This window comes from Ovis canadensis, chromosome 20 (genome assembly GCF_042477335.2).
Source record: "Ovis canadensis isolate MfBH-ARS-UI-01 breed Bighorn chromosome 20, ARS-UI_OviCan_v2, whole genome shotgun sequence".
Lineage (NCBI taxonomy): Eukaryota > Metazoa > Chordata > Mammalia > Artiodactyla > Bovidae > Ovis > Ovis canadensis.
In genome coordinates this window covers 19372974-19391181 of record NC_091264.1, presented here as the reverse complement: position 1 = coordinate 19391181, position 18208 = coordinate 19372974, and the positions used below count along the sequence as shown (strand labels likewise).

General features: G+C 38.3%; 1 protein-coding gene across 2 annotated transcripts in view; it reads right to left on the bottom strand.

The window, feature by feature from the left end:
* The window catches only part of COL21A1 (collagen type XXI alpha 1 chain), a 245398-nt gene that overhangs the window by 117576 nt on the left and 109614 nt on the right, over window positions 1-18208 (bottom strand). The window contains exons 6-9 of one of the 2 annotated variants that reach the window (XM_069564079.1): window positions 16479-16652; window positions 15330-15407; window positions 12889-12897; window positions 12514-12597 (exon numbers count right to left, since the gene is read on the bottom strand). In XM_069564079.1, coding sequence (XP_069420180.1) covers window positions 12514-12597; window positions 12889-12897; window positions 15330-15407; window positions 16479-16652 — 345 coding nt within the window. Of the gene's footprint in view, window positions 1-12513; window positions 12598-12888; window positions 12898-15329; window positions 15408-16478; window positions 16653-18208 lie in introns of those variants that run through there. The other variant, XM_069564078.1, reaches the window with a different exon arrangement.

Below are 18208 nucleotides of genomic sequence, written 5' to 3'. Positions count from 1 at the left end.
ATTTGCAGCTTATTGTAAAACAAACAAACAAATGTATAACTGGAAATCCCAAAATAGGGTTAGAAAAATGATATCATAGTTACTTTTAAAAGTAAAGCCTTTTTATTATGAAATATTTCATAATATTTAATTATGTGGGATTTAATTCTGTGAACATTACAGGTATAACAAGGGATGTACTTTTCACTGATGTAAAATGTCAGTATTTATGACAGGAAGTATTTTTAGAATTCTGAACAAACTGTGCAATGTTACAACAATTATGTCTTCAACAACTAATATTTCACTCAGAAATCTACAACTTTAATTCTATTCTAGACATTACACTACAGGAATCCATGACCTATAACAATTCAATTTATCATTATTTTTAATATGATATCACTTGCAGGTTGAATCTAAAATATGACACCAATGAACTTACCTATGAAACAGAAACAGACTCAGAGACACAAATAGACTTGTGGTTGCCAAGAGGATAGAGAGGTGGGGGACAAATAGATTGGGAATTTGGGGTTAACAGAGGCAAACTATTATATACAGGATGGATACACAACAAGGTCCTACTGCATAGAACTATTAATATCAATATCCTACAATAAACCATAATGGAAAAGACTATGAAAAAGCACATATATATGTGTGTGCATATATATATATATATATATATATATATATATATGCTTAACTGAATAAGTTTGCTGTATAGCAGTAATTAACACAACATTGTACGTCAACTATACTTCAATAATTTTAGGAATAATTTATATCCTTAAAAAAAAAAGTTCACAGGCTTTGTGATCTTCCATGTGGGAGTGAAGTTTAAAGCTGTACAACAATTGTTCCTTTCAATCTAGTCAGCGTGTCTCTGACTATAATTTCATTTTAACACAATATTAAACTTCTACAATTTGAATATTTTCATCAAAATGAAAAGTGAAAGAAACAGTGAAATTCGCTCAGCCATATCCAACTCTTTCCGACCCCATGGACTACACAGTCCATGGAATTCTCCAGGCCAGAACACTGGAGTGGGTAGCTGTTCCCTTCTCCAGAGGATCTTACCAACCCAGGGACTGAACTCAGGTCTCCCACATTGCAGGCAGATTCTTTACCAGCTGAGCCACCAGGGAAGCCCAACAGTACTAAAGTGGGTAGCCTATCCCTTCTCCAGAAGATCTTCCTAACCCAGGAATCAAACCAGCTTCTCCTCCATTGCAGGTAGATTCTTTACCAGCTGAGCTACAAGGGAAGCCCCATGAAAACGAAGCCTCAGAAAAACCAGGCCCAAGCCAAACAACGCTGTCCAGCTCCCAGCATCCCTGAATAAATGTTACACCTAAAATACAAACTCTGTCCTCACAAACCAGAGACCTCCAAGGAACATTATTCTGTACAGCCTGGCAACAACAGCCCAGACCCATTCTAAAAACTGTAGCATGCTGCCCAATGGCCAATACTCAGATTGGAAAAGACCCTGATGCTGGGAAAGATTGAAGGCAGGAAGAGAAAGAGATGACAGAGGATGAGATGGTTGGATGGGATCACCGATGTGATGGACTTGAGTTGGAGCAAGCTCCAGGAGTTGGTGATGGACAGGGAAGCCTGGCGTGCTGTAGTCCATGGGGTTGCAAAGAGTCAGATACGACTGAGTGATTGAACTGAACTGAGCAGTCATATGGTCACCATGTGTGAAAAACAATGAAAGCAACACTTTTTGTGAGGTGAATGTGTTTTATAATTTAATTCTAAGAACTACCTCAAAAATAGTATCAGGGAATTCCCTATGGTCCAGTGGTTAGGACCATCCACTGAGGGCACAGATTTGATCCCTGAGCAGGGAACTAAGATTCCACAAAACACAGGGTGTGTCCAAAAACAATAATAACAATGATATCATATTTGTGTATTACAGAATCCATTAGGGGCATCTTGCTGAAAAAGATCATGTCTCAGCCATCATTTATCGGTAAACTGCTACAGAAAGATAACTGATTTCAAATTCAGCAGGGCTTCATATCTACAGCAAGAAATTATTCACACATACCCCAGTGATTATATGTTAACTAAAGGCCACTGCTAAGGGAACTTCCACAGAACAAAGTGCTCTGGTCTGAAATTCGAGTTCAGACTACTGGCAAGGAAGGTTTGTTCCTGCAACATGACAGGAAAAATGGAAAGAACTGTGTGAACTCTATCAAGGAGCCAGTGGAGAAGGGATGGGCTTTTCTTTATGCTAGCCCAAGAGGTTGACCACATGGAAAGGCTGAGGAGAAGGGACATGCCGTTTTTAAAAGAGATAGAAAAGGAATAGCTATAAACTCAGGGAGAAAAGTAATGCAGGGACATGTAATTTCTTGCTGAAGAGGCACAATTTGTAATTCTAATCCAAAGATAGCCAGTGTCAGCCAGGCATTAGAGAGTAGTGTTTCCATTCTCTAGGGTATTAGATGTTTTCTCTTCTTATTTTTTTAAAATGTAAATTTATTTATTTTAATTGGAGGTTAATTACTTTATAATATTGTATGGTTTTGCCATACATCAACATGTATCTGCCACAGGTATACATGTGTTCCCCATCCTGAACCCCCCCCCCATCCTCCCTCCCCGTACCATCCCTCTGGGTCATCTCAGTGCACCAGCCCCAAGCATCCAGTATCATGCACTGAACCTGGACTGCTGACTCATTTCATATATGATATTATACGTGTTTCAATGCTATTCTCCCAAATCATCCTACCCTTGCCCTCTCCCACAGAGTCCTAAAGACTGCTCTATATATCTGTGTCTCTTTTGCTTTATCACATACAAGGTTGTCATTACCATCTTTCTAAATTCCATATATATGCATTAGTATACTGTATTGGTGTTTTTCTTCCTGGCATACTTCACTCTGTACAATAGGTTCCAGTTTCATCCACCTCATTAAAACTGATTCAAATGTGTTATTTTTAATGGCCGAGTAGTACTCCATTATGTATATGTACCACAGCTTTCTTATCCATTCATCTACTGATGGACATCTAGGTTGCTTCCATGTCCTGGCTATTATAAGCAGTGCTGCGACGAACATTGGGGGTACACGTGTCTCTTTCGATTCTGGTTTCCTTGGCGCGTATGCCCAGCAGTGGGATTGCTGGGTCATATGGCAGTTCTATCTCCAGTTTTTTAAGGAATCTCCACACTGTTCTCTATAGTGGCTGTACTAGTTTGCATTCCCACCAACAGTGTAAGAGGGTTCCCTTCTCTCCACACCCTCTCCAGCATTTATTGTTTGTAGACTTTTGGATCGCAGCCATCCTGACTGGCGTACCTCATTGTGGTTTTGATTTGCATTTCTCTGATAATGAGTGGTGTTGAGCATCTTTTCATGTGTTTGTTAGCCATCTGTGTGTCTTCTTTGGAGAAGTGTCTATTTAGTTCTTTGGCCCATTTTTCGGTTCGGTCGTTTATTTTCTGGAATTGTGCTGCAGGAGTTGCTTGTATATTTTTGAGATTAGTTGTTTGTCAGTTGCTTCATTTGGTATTATTTTCTCCCATTCTGAAGGCTGTCTTTTCACTTTGCTAATAGTTTCCTTTGTTATGCAGAAGCTTATAATTTTAATTAGGTCTCATTTGTTTATTTTTGCTTTTATTTCCAGTATTCTGGGAGGTGGGTCATAGAGGATCCTGCTGTGATTTATGTCACAGAGTGTTTTGTGTATGTTCTCCTCTAGGAGTTTTATAGTTTCTGGTCTTACCTTTAGATCGTTAATCCATTTTGAGTTTATTTTTGTGTGTGGTGTTAGAAAGTGTTCTAGTTTCATTCTTTTACAAGTGGTTGACCAGTTTTCCCAGCACCACTTGTTAAAGAGATTGTCTTTAATCCATTGTATATTCTTGCCTCCTTTGTTGAAGATAAGGTGTCCACAGGTGTGTGGATTTATCTCTGGGCTTTCTATTTTGTTCCATTGATCTATATTTCTGTCTTTGTGCCAGTACTACTGTCTTGATGACTGTGGCTTTGTAGTAGAGCCTGAAGTCAGGCAAGTTGATTCCTCTGGTTCCATTCTTCTTTCTCAAGGTTGGTCTGGCTATTCGAGGTTTTTGTATTTCCATACACATTGTGAAATTATTTGTTCTAGCTCTGTGAAAAATACCGCTGGTAGCTTGATAGGGATTGCATTGAATCTGTAGATTGCTTTGGGTAGTATACTCACTTTCACTATACTGATTCTTCCGATCCATGAGCATGGTATATTTCTCCATCTATTAGTGTCCTCTTTGACTTCTTTCACCAGTGTTTTATAGTTTTCTATATATAGGTCTTTAGTTTCTTTAGGTAGATATATTCCTGAGTATTTTATTCTTTTCGTTGCAATGGTGAATGGAATTGTTTCCTTAATTTCTTTTTCTACTTTCTCATTATTAGTGTATAGGAATGCAAGGGATTTCTGTGTGTTGATTTTATATCCTGCAACTTTACTATATTCATTGATTAGCTCTAGTAATTTTCTGGTGGAGTGTTTAGGGTTTTCTATGTAAAGGATCATGTCATCCGCAAACAGTGAGAGTTTTACTTCTTCTTTTCCAATTTGGATTCCTTTTATTTCTTTTTCTGCTCTGATTGCTGTGGCCAAAACTTCCAAAACTATGTTGAATAGTAATGGTGAAAGTGGGCACCCTTGTCTTGTTCTTGACTTTAGGGGAAATGCTTTCAATTTTTTCACCACTGAGGATAATGTTTGCTGTGGGTTTGTCATATATAGCTTTCATTATGTTGAGCTATGCTCCTTCTATTCCTGCTTTTTGGAGAGTTTTTTTTTTTTTTAATCATAAATGGATGTTGAATTTTGTCAAAGGCTTTCTCTGCATCTGTTGAGATAATCATATGGCTTTTATTTTCAATTTGTTAATGTGCTGTATTACATTGATTGATTTGCGGATATTGAAGAATCCTCGCATCCCTGGGATAAAGCCCGCTTGGTCATGGTGTATGATCTTTTTAATGTGTTGTTGGATTCTGATTGCTAGAATTTTGTTAAAGATTTTTGCATCTATGCTCATCAATGATATTGGCCTATAGTTTTCTTTTTTTGTGGCATCTTTGTCAGGTTTTGGTATTAGGGTGATGGTGGCCTCATGGAATGAGTTTGGAAGTTTACCTTCCTCTGCAAGTTTCTGGAAGAGTTTGAGTAGGATAGGTGTTAGCTCTTCTTGAAATTTTTGGTAGAATTCAGCTGTGAAGCCGTCTGGACCTGGGCTTTTGTTTGCTGGAAGATTTCTGATTACAGTTTCAATTTCCATGCTTGTGATGGGTCTGTTAAATTTTTCTGTTTCTTCCTGGTTCAGTTTTGGAAAGTTGTGCTTTTCTAAGAATTTGTCCATTTCTTCCACGTTGTCCATTTTATTGACATGTAACTGCTGACAGTAGTCTCTTATAATCCTTTGTATTTCTGTGTTGTCTGTTGTGATCTCTCCATTTCCATTTCTAATTTTATTGATTTGATTTTTCTCCCTTTGCTTCTTGATGAGTCTGGCTAATGGTTTGTCAATTTTATTTATCCTTTCAAAGAACCAGCTTTTGGCTTTGTTGATTTTTGCTATGGTCTCTTTTGTTTCTTTTGCATTTATTTCTGCCCTAATTTTTAAGATTTCTTTCCTTCTACTAACCCTGGGGTTCTCCATTTCTTCCTTTTCTAGTTGCTTTAGGTATAGAGTTAGGTTACTTACTTGACTGTTTTCCTGTTTCTTGAGGTATGCCTGTATTGCTATGAACTTGCCCCTTAGCACTGCTTTTACAGTGTCCCACAGGTTTTGGGTTGTTGTGGTTTCATTTTCATAATCAATCTGATTTCGGTGTTGACCATCTGGTGATGTCCATGTGTAGAGTCTTCTTTTGTGTTATTGGAATAGGGTGTTTGCTATGACCAGTGCATTTTCTTGGCAAAACTCTATTAGTCTTTGCCCTGCTTCATTCTGTATTCCAAGGCCAAATTTGCCTGTCACTCCAGGTGTTTCTTGACTTCCTACTTTTGCATTCCAGTCCCCTATAATGGAAAGGACATCTTTTTTGGGTGTTAGTTCTAAAAGGTCTTGTAGGTCTTCATAGAACCGTTCAGCTTCAGCTTCTTCAGCATTACTGGTTGGGGCATAGACTTGGATAACTGTGATATTGAATGGTTTGCCTTGGAGACGAACAGAGATCATTCTGTCATTTTTAAGATTGCATCCAAGTAGTGCATTTCGGACTCTTTCGTTGACCACGATGGCTACTCCATTTCTTCTGAGGGATTCCTGCCCACAGTAGTAGATATAATGGTCATCTGAGTTAAATTCACCCATTCTAGTCCATTTTAGTTCGCTGATTCCTAGAATGTCAACATTCACTCTTGCCATCTCTTGTTTGACCACTTCCAATTTGCCCTGATTCATGGACCTAACATTCCAGGTTCCTATGCAATATTGCTCTTTACAGCATCAGACCTTGCTTCCATCATCAGTCACATCCACAGCTGGGTATTGTTTTTGCTTCATTCTTTCTGGAGTTATTTCTCCACTATACGGAATTTAGAAAGATGGTAATGATAACCCTGTATATGGGGCAGTAGAGGAGACGCGGATGTGTAGAGCAGTCTTTTGGACTTTGTGGGAGAGGGAGAGGGTGGGATTATTTGGGAGAATGCCATTGAAACATGTATAACATCATATAAGAAACAAATCACCAGTCTTGGTTTGAGGCAGGATACAGGATGCTTGGGGCTGGTGCACTGGGATGACCCAGAGAGATGGTATGGGGAGGGAGGTGGGAGGGGGGTTCAGGATTGGGAATACGTGTACACCCATGGCGGATTCATGTTGATGTATGGCAAAACCAATACAGTGTTGTTTAGTAAAATAAAGTAAAATTTTAAAAAAGTAAATAAATAAAATTTTTAAAAAAGAAAAAGAACCTGATGCTGGGCAAGATTGAAGGAAGGAGGAGAAGGGGACGACAGAGGATGAGATGGTTGGATGGCATATCTGACTCAGTGGACATGAGTTTGAGTTAACTCCAGGAGTTGGTGATGACAGGGAAGCCTGGTGTGCTGCAATCCATGGGGTCACAAAGAGTTGGACACCACTGAGCAACTGAACTGAACTGAACTGATTATTTCCAATCAGATCAAATCCGTTAATGACCTCTTTACTCATATAATATTAATTATCAGAAAAATGCACAACATCAAAAGGATCTGAGAAGATTTAACTTCTACGATGATGAGGCTGAAATAAAACTTTGGCATGAGAAGAAACAGGAGTTGTGTTTTTAAGCTGCATGAAAGTACAAAACATACTTAATGATAATATTTTAAATGAATCAAAACTAAGTTTCCAAGGGAAAAATTCACCCACAAGATAAACCCAATGTGACTTCTTAAGGCAACACAGGTCAATGGCCCCCAGAGGGAAAATAATCTCTTCTGCAGGTTCTATTATTTCTGGTAGGTTTTAGTGGTTATTTGAACTATTGCCTTACTGGTTTATTTGCAAAACCTCAGGTAGGTTTGCTATTGCTTCCAAAAAACTGGAAGAATAAAGCAAAACCCTAGCTGATTTTTGAAGAGAAGGCCAATTAGAATAAAAATTCAATTTTACTACTGTAGTAAAAGCTGACACCAACCTTTACTGATTGCTTACTACATGCTAAGCACTGCTCCACAAGATTTGCTGTTGTTCGGTTGCTAAGTCATGTCTGACTCTTTGAGACCCCATTGACTCTAGCCCACCAGTCTCCTCTGTCCACGGAATTTTCCAGGCAAGAATACTGGAGCGGATTGCCATTTCCTTCTCCAGGGGATCTTTCAGACCTGGGGACTGAACCAGCATCTTGTATGTCCTCTGCATTGGCAAAAGGGTTCTTTATCATTGAGCGACCAGGGAAGCCCCCTATGAGATCTACCTGTATTCAATTTCTTAATCCTCATAAGAATCCCATGAAGCAGGTAATTTTACTGTTCTCACTTTATATATAAGAAAACTGAGACCCAAGAAGCTTAGGTAACTTGTCCAAGGTCACAAGGCAGCAGTGAGAACTGAGATGGGAACTCAGCTAATTCAACTTTAGACACCATGCTCCTAAATGCCCCTCTCTCTGCCCACATCAAAATGCAAACTGATCAGAAACCAACCCAGGGAAGCCTAGCAAGCTTAACATGGAAACGATTTTCCAAATATATTAAATTAGACATATGACATATAATTACACAACTGTGACTAAATTCTCAATCTACTTTCTTATACTTTAGTTGAAACATGTGCAATTTCAAAAAATAAGTATTCAGCTGAAAAGCAATTCTTACTTATGATGAATTGATTTTGTGCCACAGAATTTCTGAGTTGCTGCCAGGAATGGGAACATCATGGACTAAGTTGAAACATCCCTGCACATGGCCTTGCAAGTGTGCAAATATGAACAAAGTGAGAAGCAACTGCATTTGCAAAAGTAAGCTAATTATTTTAAGTTATTCATCTGAAACAAAGGTCGCTTAGGCCTGAATCCCATGTTTTAAAGCTCTCTTCTCAAAACCCCTGTGCGACTACCCACTGGCCTCCACAGAAGTATCTGACCTAAGACCAATTCCTTTGGTTTTCACCAAAACCAACCTCTTCTCTCCCTCAAAACTCAAATATTAATTCTCTTCAGCTAGAAGAAATCCACTTAGTTTGGGGAAATTAGCATAAATATGTGAACGCCCAGTGGTTCCTGAAATTTCCCAAAGGCTTTTGTATTTTAGCCTGAGGCTACTTTGATAACCCAAAGGAATCGCTACTCAGTAGAATTATCAGGGTGAAACAAAGGGCACCAATAAACTTGTAGAAAGAATGGTATTTCAGAAAAAAATAAGTTATTAAGAAATTGCTTCTTCCTTAAAAAATAGTTGAAAAAATTGCTTTTTTTCCACATTTTCACTCTGTGTGTGTGTGCTCAGTAGTGTCCAACTCTTTGGGAACCCATAGACGAGCCCACCAGGCTTCCTGTCCATGGAAGTTTCCAGGCAAGAATCCTGGAGTGGGTTGCCATTTCCTTCTCTAGGATGTCTTCTCGACTCAGGGATCGAATCTACTTTCCTTGCATTTCCTGCACTGGCAGGAAGATTCTGAAGATTAGACCAAATGTGGGGAGTTTGTCCCCACAAATGTCCCTTTAGCTACGAAGTGGAGGAAGAAGCTGCCGTTGCATGGACAGGTCTTTTGGAAGGGATTTATTTTTAAACCAGAGATTGCCTGGTTATTTCATATAGAACAAACACATTCCACATGGGTTAATTGGGGGATAGGTGAATCTTACTTTTTTGATCATTTTATAATTCATTAAATAAAAAATATTACTATTAAGCACTACTCTAGACACTGAAATTCCAAAGGAGAACTGAACTAACCTTCACTGTGAAATGCTTCCGTATAAAAATCATTCCCAGAGTATCATTAATTTAGTCACTCTCTTTGACAGTAGGGAGACAGAATGAATAAGCCAGCCTCATTCAGGGGCTTCTCTATGCTTAACAGATTTATTTCTCTATGCTTAGTGACGAGTCCAAGTATGAGCTGTGCTGTGCTTAGTCACTCAGTCTGTCCAACTCTGCCATCCCATGGACTTGCAGCCCATGTCTGCAAGCCTTTGTCTGTGATAATTCTTCAGGCAAGAATACTGGAGTGGTTTCCCATGCCCTCCTCAAGGGGATACTCCCACCCCAGGGATCAAACCCAGGTCTCCCACACTGCAGGCAGATTCTTTACCATCTGAGCCACCAGGGAAGCCCAAGAATACTGGAATGAATAGCGTATCCCTTCTCCAGAGGATCTTCCTGAACCAGGAATCAAACCAAGGTCTCCTACATTGCAGGAAGATTTTTTACCAGCTGAGCTACCAGGGAAGCCCAAGTATGGGCTATCATAGTTAAGTTAACCTGGTTTTACAAAGGGTTGTCATATTTGTTGGAAGTTCAGAAAACTTGAAGCAGATGACTGACTTTATCTTAGAATCAGCACTTACTCACCCACCCACATGTGAATTTCTCCTCTTTCAGTTTCATGATTTAACTCTCAGCTCCCAGAATCCAATTTCTTGCTACTGGGAAGACTAGATTCTCCTGCACAGATACGTCTGCCTATGGAAATCTGTAAAACATTCCAGAGAACATCTAACAAACAAAAACGACCAATACATCTCAGCTGGATGTATAGTAAAATCGCTTCATCTGTTTTAGTTCTGATTCTGTTGGACTAATTAAAAACCTATTAATTTTCTAGGCCAGAAGTTCTCCAAGGGAAGAAAATCTCAGGGTGTTGCTATGGATTCTGTTTTTGACATACAGGTCCCTGATGTGAGTAAGGAACCACCTCCAGGGGAAAGAGCCCTAAAAGGATGGAAGAGTGTGTGTGTGTTCCTGTCCTCCTGCCAGCTCCTCTGAAGAAAATGGAAAGCAGATTAAGAAAGCACGCCAACTTGAAGATCAGTGGAAAACTGCAATTTCACTTAAAGTAGTAGGTGGCAAAGGGGTGAGATGATGACTAAGAAGAGAGAATGAAAATGAGGAACACATGAAACTTGAAAATACTGAAAATCAGAGGCTTTAACAGATAAGACAAAGCGTGTGCTAAAAGTTTGCTGTAAGAACATACGTACATAAAAATTGGTATCACTTCAAGATGCCTAATGGACCATTGATGAAGATCAGGATACATCAGGAGGCCCTGGGTGCCTGCCCCCTGAGTGGATGCCCCTTAGAGGGCCTGGGGGCAACCTGAGCGGGCGGAAGGTCCTCTGGGCTTAGAGAGGTCAGTGTCATGGAACTCTGATTTCCACATGGAAAATCAAATCATCTCTTGCACATCAAATCATTTCAATGTAAAATATTCCAAGTTAAATAAAGTTGTATAAATATATTTCAAAAGATAGTCTGCTGGTAGGTAGGTCATACCATGCTGCCTTGCAAGGTAAACTGTTTGAGAAGCGTATTGCAGGTATTTTTCCTTTGTGTCAAAATATCCTAAATAACATGGCTACTTTATCAGAAGAACATGTGAATTAATCTTCCTAAATGCAATCAAAAAATTGTTCACAATAACATATTATAAAGGGCTGAAGTCAAATTCCAAGCCAAACAGGTTTATTTTAAATTTATCCTTTTATTTCTTAAATTGTGTTTCCTTCTTAATTTCAAGCTAGGTTTGAAGCGGGTCATACACTATCACCTGAAAATGGACGGGGAAACATACACAAAAGATCAGTATTCAATTTTCTCAGATCTCCAAACTAAAATCTGAAATTTTTTAGTTGTGATGATTAAAATTTATCAGAAAATTCCATCTAAATGAATATTATAATTCATATTTAGCAAAATTTATTATGGTCTCTTCAGGTAATAAATGATTAATACTCAAAACATTCTCTCTAGCTAAGAAGTCATTTTTATCTAGATGATATTTTTAAATAATATTAAGTAAACAAGATTTGGTTTTCCTTGGTAGCTCAGTTAGTAAAGAATTTGCCTGCAGTGCAGGAGACCCCAGTTCGATTCCTGGGTCAGGAGGATCCCTTGGAGAAGGGATAGAATACCCACCCCAGTATTCTTGCCTATAGAATCCCATGGACAGAGGAGCCTAGCGGGCTATAGTCCATGTTGTCGCAAAGAGTCGGACGTGACTGAGCAACTAAGCACAGCACAGCAGCACAAACAAGATTTATCTATAGTGGACAAACCACTTAACATCTCAGTGTCTTAGGCTATGTCTAAGCGATGCCACAATCAGTATCAACTTACTTAAAAAATTCAGTCATTCATATTTAATAGATAGAAACAGATTCAAAATATTATGTAATCATACTTCCAATCATATACAAATGTGTACACAAATGGATATGTTTATATAAATATACACAAAAAATACATATGCACACAAATATATACAGGTACACATGCAAATAAATATGTAAATGCCACTGAGAGATATGCATGTATGAAAATGACTAAAAGAATATACTTTCTAAAAATAATTACTGCATGATAAGTAAAAATTAAATGAGTACATATGCACCCCTTTGACTCTCTTTTTAGACTTGGACATCAAACACAACACTCAAACCAATTTTCAAGTTTTTCTTTCATTTTTCTATCTGAAAATCATCTTGACAGATTAAACATTTAGACATTTAAGACCTTAGAACATATCTTTCTTCATTTTTCACCTGATTGTAAGGAAGTATCATTCCTGGGATACAGTAGCAGCATTAAGGGGAAAAAACAAATAGACAAGCAAGCAAACAAAATAATATTCTCCTCCACTTTATTGTGGTATCAATTTAAAGTTCAAAAGCAATTACAGATTAGGATACACTTTTTTAAAAAAATCACTAAAACTCACCATTTAAACTCTTCTAAGATATTAGGCAGAATATTCAAAACAGGCTCAGTGGTGATTAGGAATTTTGTGCTTGCTCAGCTTTCGTTTTTCTGTTTTAACAAAAAAAGCAAGTTAGGTGTTACTCACTTTGGGCCCTTGTAGTCCTGGTTTTCCTGGAGGACAAATACAGGGAGCTGCGGTTGAACCTACATCACTGGGACCGTTGAAGCACTAGAAGACAGAAAAGGAAACATACTACACGGCAAGATGCATACATACGTGTGCACACACGTGTGTCCGTGTGTGTGAAATGGTGAAGACAACTTACATTTACTTTCCAATGACATCTAGCCCAATCCAATAGGAAACTCAGCATCACACAAACAAGCTATGAATACTAGATACACTCAAACCACATAAATGGATTCTATTTCTGTAACATACTTACAATTGATGGAAGGAAGCTAAACAGTCCCACCATGCAAATATTACCATAAGGAGAATAATAGCATCCAGGCCTACCTCACCATTCTGAAAGAAAAATAACAACAAACATGTTTTTAAGACATGTTTTGAATGAAATTTCTAAATTATCTTTCTAATTTACAGATATTTCTTTGTCTAGAGTAGAAATAAATGAAGTATCAAAACCAGCAAGAGCTAAAACATTTGATAGCAAATATCCTAGACTTCACTTTCATGCATTGGAGAAGGAAATGGCAGTGCTCTTGCCTGGAGAATCCCAGGAACGGCAGAGCCTGGTGGGCTGCCGTCTATGGGGTCGCACAGAGTCGGACACGACTGAAGCGACTTAGCAGCAGCAGCAGCATCCTAAAACATTACCTATTTGTTAAGGCAATGGCACCCTACTCTAGTACTCTTGCCTGGAAAATCCCATGGACGGAGGAGCTTGGTGGGCTGCAGTCCATGGGGTGGCTAAGAGTCAGACACGACTAAGCGACTTCACTTTCACTTTTCACTTTCATGCACTGGAGAAGGAAATGGCACCTCATTCCAGTGTTCTTGCCTGGAGAATCCCAGGGATGGGGGAGCCTGGTGGGCTGCCGTCTATGGGGTCGCACAGAGTCGGATACGACTGAAGTGACTTAGCAGCAGTAGCACATTTATAATAGGATGAAGGAAGGAAATTAGCAACGATGAGAGTGTGCTTGGTAAAACAGCCTCGCAGGAATAAAATTACCTCAAGGTGGGGCTTTTATGCTCTCTTGAACTTTCTGGAAATCACTTAGTGAAATGAAAGTCATTCAGTTGTGTCCTATTCTTTGCAGCTCCATGGACTGTCATACATCAGGCTCTTCTGTCCATGGAATTCTCCAGAGAGACATAAGAGACTCGGATTCAGTCCCTGGGTCAGAGAGATCCCCCGGAGGAGGGCAGGGCAACCCATTCCAGGATTCTTGCCTGGAGAGTCCCATGGACAGAGGAGCCTAGCAGGCTACAGTCCACAGCATTGCAAAGAGTTGGACACAACTGAAGCGACTTAGCACCCTGGAAATCACGTGAGAAGCAGAGAAAAAGACAAAACACATCTAAGGAAGTCACAAACTACATGCATTCAATTTTATGCAATTTACTTTAGGAAAGCTTCTTGCTAAACAATCGGTTTCTTACTGAATAATGCACGATTTTAAATGGGTTAGTAGTCTTTCCAAACAATAACAAATTCAATCAGAAAATGAGAAGATGGGAATAAAGATGAAAAAGGGTATAAACAAACCTGAAGAAGTCACACATGAGAGTGAGGAAGGAGCCATTAAAACACAGAAGGTGGATATGAGAACTCAGAAACTACAGTCTCAAGCTATGCTTCTCTTACGGGAGGCAGGGGGTGGAGTGGCCATGGTCACGGCAAATGTCAGTGGAGAAATACAATAAATCAAGTATGCACAACGACTCTCAAAATGAAACAACTGTTTAATGCTTTTAGGAGAAATTTATATTCCAGGTTATAAGCAGCTAAAAGAAACATCATAGTGTTTAAACAAAAGAAATTTATATCCCAAGTTATAAGTATATATAAAACAAAAGTTACAATGTTTCAACAATTAAAGTAGAAAACTCAGAAGAAATCATTTCTAGAAGTTTCTATTGTTGATTTTTATTATAGATCCCTTAAAAGCACTGCTCTGAGCTTTCAAATTTTCAAAAGATGTGAATCCATAAGTTACTCACTTTAATAGGGAAAAGGAAGATGATGACAACAAGACTATAACAAGGAAAAGAACCATGTAGGGCTCAAATGTCACTGAGAATTCACACTGTCAAAAAGTTTTACATTCTACCATATCTGCATTACCAACAATATACCATTTTTTGCCCAGAGAAAAATCAATTTCACACACTCGCACATGCATATGATCAGACTCTAACATTTTAGTTTATAATCTTTTTCTTCCTAATGCACTAAAATCTCTAAAGGAATAGAAAGTTGCTTATATCCGAGAAGTATAACAAAATCTTACCTAACAACAATAAGAAGAAACGTTTATATTTATTATGGTTTGAGAAAACGTGCTAATGGACAGGAAAATGAATCATTTTCTACTCTTCAGAATCATGCCACATAAAGTGTTTCACTCACACAATAAATGAAGTTTAGAAACGTGTTTTACTCATTGGACTTTCAGACAATGAATTCTGTTTTTCTAGAGCAGGTCCAACCCTGCTTCATTCAAGAAGTGGAACAACAATGACCCCCAAGATGATGAAAAAATGTTCCCTGTGCTCTTCCATTTACACTTGTACATTAATACATAATAACATAATTTTAATTGTGAACCTCAAAATATGTTTTAATCAATATCATTTTACTTGCACTGAAAATGAAGAAACAGATTAACTCTGTAAGTTAAATTCAAGCTCACATGCTATCTGCATTCTATTTATTGCTTTGAAAGTACTGAAGCAACACCTGGTGGAAAAAAATAATCCATCCTACTCACAAATCCAGGTATTTCACACGCTGTCTCCCGGTTGTTCTGCTCTGGGTCACAGTAGATTCGTAGCTTTTGGACATCAAACTGGAAACAACAAAACCAGTCAAGTTAAAGTTGAGGCCCAAACAAATTGCTTTATAAAAAGCAACTCAGATGCACAGAAGCAGTCACTGTAGTCAGCAATAATGTGACACAGATCAAAGCACTTATCTTTGATAACAATAAAATACAATAAATAATAAAAAGACAAAATTTGAATTCTTGACATATAGCATAAAGGTGTGATGCAATGTAACTTCCAAGGAAAACTTTCCTAGCACCAAACACAAATCTCTGGTTTCCTTGGGAAACCCAGTGGTACTTATGTAGTATCCTTGTATTAAGAGCTCCTCTAGAAAGCATTTCCTGGGCCACTGAAAAGCTTCCCCAGGCTTTCTGTGTCCACCCTACATCTCTCCACGTTCCTGATCACACAGAGGAGGCTCAAGAAACCGTCTTTGGTTTCCAAGATTTAGTTGTTGGCACAGAGAGCTGTGTGATGAGTAAACCCAGCACTTATTACTATTTAAATATTTACTACAATTTGACATTAATACACAGAGACCATAATCACACATCTGAATATGACAACCATCTTCTCTTAATAGAAACAGGGTGAGAAAAACATACCTTTTCAAATAACAGATTTTTCAAGACATGGCTTGAAATATACACCTCTCAAACCATAATAGATATGCTAGTTTAAAAGAATACCAAAACAGTCACAGTTTTGCTTATGAAAATCCTGACATACATTAATCTAATTTTATCCTCACAGCTGCAAAAAAACTTTTATAACTGCCACTCACAATTTTACTCATTGTCTTTTCCAAATTCATGATATAATCGATGCTTCTCCTGAGAAATATGAAATTAATGTTTCATAAAAACATAGAATTCTACCATGCGCACAGGAGAACATATTTCTAAGAATTATTTTATTAAGTCTGATTTTTCATTTTCATACATACACACAAACATACAATTTCACTAATGAACTGACCACTTTTTGATTAAGTCCCTTAAAGGAATTAAGTTAAATACAATTATATACGATAAATACTATCACTAAAGCTCCATTTTATAGAATGCAGAAAGCAAATCATTTTTACTCACCTGAACAGTTTCTTCTTTCCCAGAGTATTTTCCAATTTGGGTTTGCCCACTGATGAAGATCCCTAACACTGGATGTAAAGGCTTGTTTTCAATTTGTTGATCATCAATATACAGAGTTACATCTTGTTCTGTTACTAAGAGACGAATCTGATGCCAGCCTTCATCAAATAATGTCTATAGGAAGAGAATACAGGAGATTCATAAAGAGAATTCCTAACAATCTTGTATTTTCTTTGTCTCTATTCTTTAGTCATCAACCATAAATCCATACCACACAGATTGGCTGTATCATATTCTAACTCATCCTGACCCGAGCTGGGTCCCAAAGGCCAATACCCACCAATCACTTTGTTAATCCCTACATGAGTTTCCATCGCACATTCCAAAGTAGCTGGACCAAAGTATTTGTGGAAAAAACTCCCTCAAGGTCACAGATAAGTTCCTAAAGTCCAATTCAAGTGGCTTCTTTTATCTTCTCATCCTACGTACTTCATGGCATCTGTGTATCATGTAACTAGTCCGTCCACTTTGACAGTCTCCCCCAAATCTTCTTCTCCTGATCTCCACGAAATGATATTAATAATATCCTCAGTTTTTAAACCACAGCAAGCACCCTTACCTTCTTCTCCTTACCTTAGTTGCCATAACACGTAGATGCAAAATTCCAGCAAGGATGTGTTTAAGGCACAACTCAGATTCACTTCTCCATTGCCCTTCTCATTGTCATAATTTAGGCTCACAGGTATCTTGCTTTGTTTGAATAATTTTTAAACCCATCTCAATCCCTGTCCCTTCCCTCTCCAAGCCAACCTTCTTCCCTCTACTAGAATTAATCTCATGCCCCTATCTTAATAATTTCTGTATTCCTAGGACAAAGCCCAGTTCCAGGGAAGAATCAAAGGTATTCTTTATGAAAGAAGGAAAAGGAGCAGAAGAGAGAGCTGCTTAGATCCTGACAGGACAGTAATCAGGACTTTTTGATGGAATTCCATCACTGACTGAACAAAATGCAAAACCGTGTGTCCAGTTCCCAGGGCCGTGTTTACATATAAGATACAAGTTTGAACTTATACCTGGCTCGCTTTTTGTGTGCATGAGTATCTTATACTCGAAACACAGGGGACGCTACATTCTATGCTCTAAATGAAAACCCTGCACTTTACTACACGTGACTCCTTAGAAATGAACCAAGATTTCCGTGTCCTGTCTCTCTATCAAAATCCTATACATCTTGCAAAGCCCATTCCAGAAGCCAACTCATTTATGAAGACTTGCCCACATTTTGTATTGGAATCCACTTTTTCTTCCACATTCCACATTTTGCACTTCTATGGGATACCAGAAGCACTGAATATTACATTATAAATAAGTTCGTTTAGGTGAGAAACATGCCATATTCATTTGTCACTTCTTACAGAAACCAGCACATCGTCTTTAATGAAAATGGCAGACAACGTTTTAAGTTTATTCTTCTCACCAAATGAAGAAATTGCAAAAATGCATAGTTCCATGTACAGCCTTTTATATTTCCTAAATTATATAACATGCTATCAGACGCAATCCACTCCAGTACTATTGCCTGGAAAATCCCATGGACAGAGGAGCCTGGTAGGCTACAGTCCATGGGGTCGCAAAGAGTCAGACACGACTGAGTGACTTCACTTTCACTTTCAGATTGTTATAATAATAATCAAAATGTAATTGCTTTTATCATGATATCTGTATTCTGA